Raw genomic sequence first — 4,631 nt, 5'->3', positions numbered from 1 at the left:
ATATTATCTGTAATGAGAATAAACTAGAATCCTTCCCAATAAGATCAGGGGTGAAGCAAGGATGCCATTCTCACCACTATTATTTAATATTGTACTAGAAACACTAGTTATAGCAATATAAGCAGAAAAAGAAATAGAATAGACAACGAGGAAACAAAACTATCACTCTTGGTGAATGACATGTCACGGAATTTTCTTAAGAACAGGTACAGGATTTAGATCAACTGAGTCAGATCCTCCAAGGTAATTATTTAGGTTTATTGAAAGAGGACCAAGTACTCCAATAAAGCCTGATTTATTGATTATCCTGATAAATCCTAATTAATATCAGAAGATCTTATGCATTGTAATAGACCTTCTTTTATAATCTAAAGAAGACCCTAAAGGCAAACTTTTATTTAAATACAAATTTGGCTTCCCTCCCTAGATATTTCCTAGTCCTGTCTGGCAGTTTTCCCTTTTTCTGGCCATAAACTCCTGAAAACAGCAAGCACAACAGTTGCTTTCTGGCCTAACTCCATGCATGAATCCCTTGTAAGCAAAGGTCAAGGTACAGGCAGCAGAGGCCTCTCTTGTGCCTATAAAAGCCTTTCATCATCAAAGAGCACCTTCATTCTTTCCTGAGAGTCCTGGGAACACAGGGATGATGGCACTCTGGGTTTTTGTTTTTATAATTCTGGTGTCTTCTGTCCTGGTAGTTCTGTATGCGCTGGGAGTCTTGCGGCAGAGAAGAGCCAGAGAGCCCCCTCTGGACAAAGGCCCCATCCCCTGGTTTGGTTATACCTGGCACTTATCTAAGGATGCTTCCAGTTTCTTGAAGAAGATGCACAGGCGTTATGGGAACATCTTCACTATTCTGCTTGGTGGCAAGTACGTCACCTTTGTTACAGACCCCTTATCCTTTGATGCTATCCTGAAAGAGAACAGGAGCAAGCTGGACTTTTCCAACTTTGCTTCTCAGTTGGTGTTCAAGATCTTTGAGTTCCAAGGACCAAAACAATACCAAAAGGTACTTAAAAGTCACAGCACCAAGTACTTGATGGGTAGCAGTTTAGCTGTGATGACTCAGGCCATGATGGATAACCTACAGGTCCTGTTGCTGGAACTTGATGCTGATATGAAACCTGGACTCCAGGAGTGGAAGCAGGATGGGCTACTTGAACACTGCTACAACATTGTCTTTAGAGCTGGTTACCTGGCCTTGTTTGGGAGTTTACCCACTAATGGCAAGTCAGGACACATTCAGGACTTGCTTAGATCCCAGAAAGTCTTTGAGGAATTCAGGAAATTTGACAGACTCTTTCCTCGAGCATTTTTATCTGCACTTCTGCCTAACGAGAAGCAAGAAATGAAGAGGCTCAGACGCTTCTTCTGGGACATTCTCGCTCCACAGAAGATCCTGGAGAAGGATAATGTGAGTCCATGGATCTATTTCTCTCAGCAACAGCTAGCTGACAGTGGAGTGTCTGACATAGGACAGAGTCAAAATAACCTGATACTGCTCTGGGCTTCCCAGGGCAACACAGGCATTGTGTCCTTCTGGGCTCTCCTCTTCCTCCTGAAGAATCCCGAGGCTCTGAAGGCTGTGAGAGAGGAGGCAGAAGGAATCCTCAGGAAAATGGGGAAGGAGAGGAGACCAGGTGGGGTGCCCATCCAAGTTGAGTATAGCATGCTGCAACAGACCCCAGTGCTGGATAGTGTCATGGAGGAGACATTACGCCTGGTGGTTGCCCCTTTCCTGACCAGATCTGTCATGCAGGATATGATCTTGAAAATGGATGATGGCAGAGAGTATGCCCTCCGCAAGGGAGATGAAGTTTGCGTCTTCCCCTACCTTTTCCTCCATATGGACCCAGAAATCTACCCAGACCCCACCACATTCAAATATGATCGTTTCCTGAACCTCGATGGCAGTCAAAAGGTAGATTTCTACAAGCAAGGGAGGAGGATCAAATCCTACATGTTGCCATGGGGTGCTGGCCCTTCCCTCTGTCCTGGGAGGTTCTTTGCCCTCAATGAGATGAAGATGTTTGTCTTCTTGATGGTTACACAGTATGATATAGAGTTAGTTGATCAAGAGGTAGAGATCCCTCCAATAAACGTGAAGCGATGGGGAATCGGTGCCATGCAGCCAATATATGATGTCCAGTTCCGATATCGGATGCGCTTCTAGATTGAAGGTGAAAACTTTTGCATAAGCTCAGGGATGCAGTGGGGTACAGTTGCTACTTCCCTTTTCAAATCACCTATTAATTCCCCAGAATCTCTTCCCTTTTAACATGGATCTTGTCCTTGTTATCTTGGTGAAACTACTCATCAAGCAGCTTTTGGATGATTTGGTAGGAGTCAATGCAGTCTTTGGGTGAGAGGCAGTGTGGTAGGCTGGAAAGAGCCCTGGGTTTGGAGTCCCACATTTTGGGTTTGGTCCCCCTCTTCTGCTTAGTTGCTGTAGGACTTTTAGTAGGTTGCAGTCTCACTCAGAGCCTCAATTTCTTTATGGGTCAAATGAGACATTTGGAATGAGATGATGTATATAAAGTATCTCTAACATTCTAACTCCAGTGCTGTAAGTTCCCTTCCAGCTCGGGAATTTTACATCATATATGTTTCCTTGCTGGTATGAGAATATGCTGACTTGTTGGCAGGAATAGTATGCCAGCCATCTTGGAAGTTTTTTTATAACTTGGTATTACATGAATCAATTGACATCTTGGTTTCTTAATTTTTTTTATTTATAGAGTCTCAATTTAATTATAGAGTCTCAAGCTTCTATAGCCCCTGAATGAAAGGATAAAATTGAGTTTCTGAACTTGCTGTGAATCTGTGTAGTTCCCCTCCCCTCCAAAGTCCTATCCTGAGCAACTGTCACTTTCTTCACCTGTAAAATAGGAGTAAACCTCACCTCCTCTAGGTAGAGAATGATGCTTTTAGAGAGTAGCTAGTGTGAAGGGGGTGGTGGGGCAATGTTTTTCTCTCCTGCTGGTTAGTTTGGCTCTTTATACAACTTAAGGAAAACCATGGACTGTGAATGACTTGGTCCTTTTCCTAAGCCAGTCTAGAGGATTGTTCATAACATAAATGGATTTGACTCAGTTTACCTTAATTATATTATATTATATTTACTTGTCAGAGTCAAATGATGGTAACCCAAGGAGGTTAAAAATGGTTGGGATATAGGAAAATCAGGGATGGTCTCTGCCCTAATTCATCTCCTTATCTAGGACAGGAGTAAGTTAGCTATACATGACTATTAATGTATCTCCTTTTTCTCCCTTATCTGGAAATGACCCATTTTATACTTCCCTAGAGACAAAAAAGGCTAAAGGAAGGTAGAGATGGGCTTTTCAGAGCTAGTAAACCCTTAAAAAGTAGAGCTAAGGCAGAGACTTCAAAGGTAGAATGGTGCTGGACCATGGAGACCCTCGAAAACTAAGGAATAGAATTTGAACTTTGTATCAGGCAAAGTCCAAGGACCTCTATAGAGCAAAGCTCTGGAGGACATAGACCCTTAGTAAAAGCAAGGCATAACTCAGCTGAAGTTAAACATGTAGCCCCACCACCCCTCCTTTTCACCCCTCCTGCTGTGACTGAATATTCTTACAAAACTACTGATGTATGCTGGGAATCTGGGTTAGATGGTTACATATTGACATATCAGTATATTAGCCTATGGAATAGTCTGTCTAGATTTGATGAGGTAAACCAAATCCATTGTATGACCTTGTAAAACATTAGTTGATCATTATGTTTCATCGTGTATGTGAAAACTTACCTAAACTCTTAGCTTGCTTTCCCTCCATATAAAAGTAGATGTAACTTTCAATAAAGTGCTTCTGTTTGCTATAAGCACCTCTAGCCCTCCTGACCCCCAATTGTGTCTGTGTCATTTTCCTTGTTGCCTTTTGGGGACCCTAGCAGATTCTGTCAAGCTGGGACTTGCTAGACTTGACAGAATTTTATTCAGGAGGTGACACTCCTAAAGTTTGCCAGGAACTGAGAATACACATCATTTCACTCTTAGTAAAATCTCCCTGCCAAATCAGTCAGGGCCTTGACAGTTATTCTCTCCTAGGTGATAAATCATTGTGAGGAAGCAAGGAGGGGGCTCAGTTGAGGGCAGATGAGGAAAAAATAGTTCCTCTACCTTCCTTCTCTGAGATTCCTTCCTAGTTGAACCTGAGGCAGAAGAATGGAAACACCAAAGTCTTGTCACCAATATTTAAATGCTTCCCTCATACCCATCCTTTCAGATATCTTTTGAACTGTATGCCTCTTGGCTCTGCTTGAGCCAGCTAAAACTTCTGCCAGATATCCTACCTAGTCCATCACTCTATGCCAGCTCCTTTCTCAGAGACTCAGTTGCCCAGTTCTCACTATTTATTGCCTAGGTCCCTGAAGAAGCTAAACTTTTTTTAAACCCTTCCCTTCCATCTTAGAATTAATACTGTGTATTGGTTCCAAGGCAGAAAAGCAGTAAGAGCTAGGCAATGAGGGTTAAGTGACTTACCCAGGGTCACACTGCTAGGAAGTGTCTGAGGCCAAATTTGAACCTAGAAGAAGTTAAACTTCTAAAAATTAACATGAAAAAGGCAGATACAAAAGAAGAGTGCACACTATGTTTACTAAAATGG

General features: G+C 42.4%; 1 protein-coding gene across 1 annotated transcript; it reads left to right on the top strand.

Annotated features, from left to right (window-relative positions):
- The first annotated feature begins 603 nt into the window (after nucleotides 1-603).
- On the top strand, nucleotides 604-3,846 carry CYP8B (cytochrome P450, family 8, subfamily B). The gene has a single exon (XM_001377081.4). The coding sequence runs from the start codon at nucleotides 644-646 to the stop codon at nucleotides 2,171-2,173; it is 1,530 nt and encodes a 509-aa protein (XP_001377118.4). The 5' UTR covers nucleotides 604-643; the 3' UTR covers nucleotides 2,174-3,846.
- The last annotated feature ends 785 nt before the right edge of the window (nucleotides 3,847-4,631 follow it).

The sequence above is a fragment of the Monodelphis domestica genome, chromosome 7 (genome assembly GCF_027887165.1).
Source record: "Monodelphis domestica isolate mMonDom1 chromosome 7, mMonDom1.pri, whole genome shotgun sequence".
Taxonomy (NCBI): domain Eukaryota; kingdom Metazoa; phylum Chordata; class Mammalia; order Didelphimorphia; family Didelphidae; genus Monodelphis; species Monodelphis domestica.
Note: the sequence above shows the minus strand (reverse complement) of the source record. Positions and strands in the feature narration are given on the sequence as shown.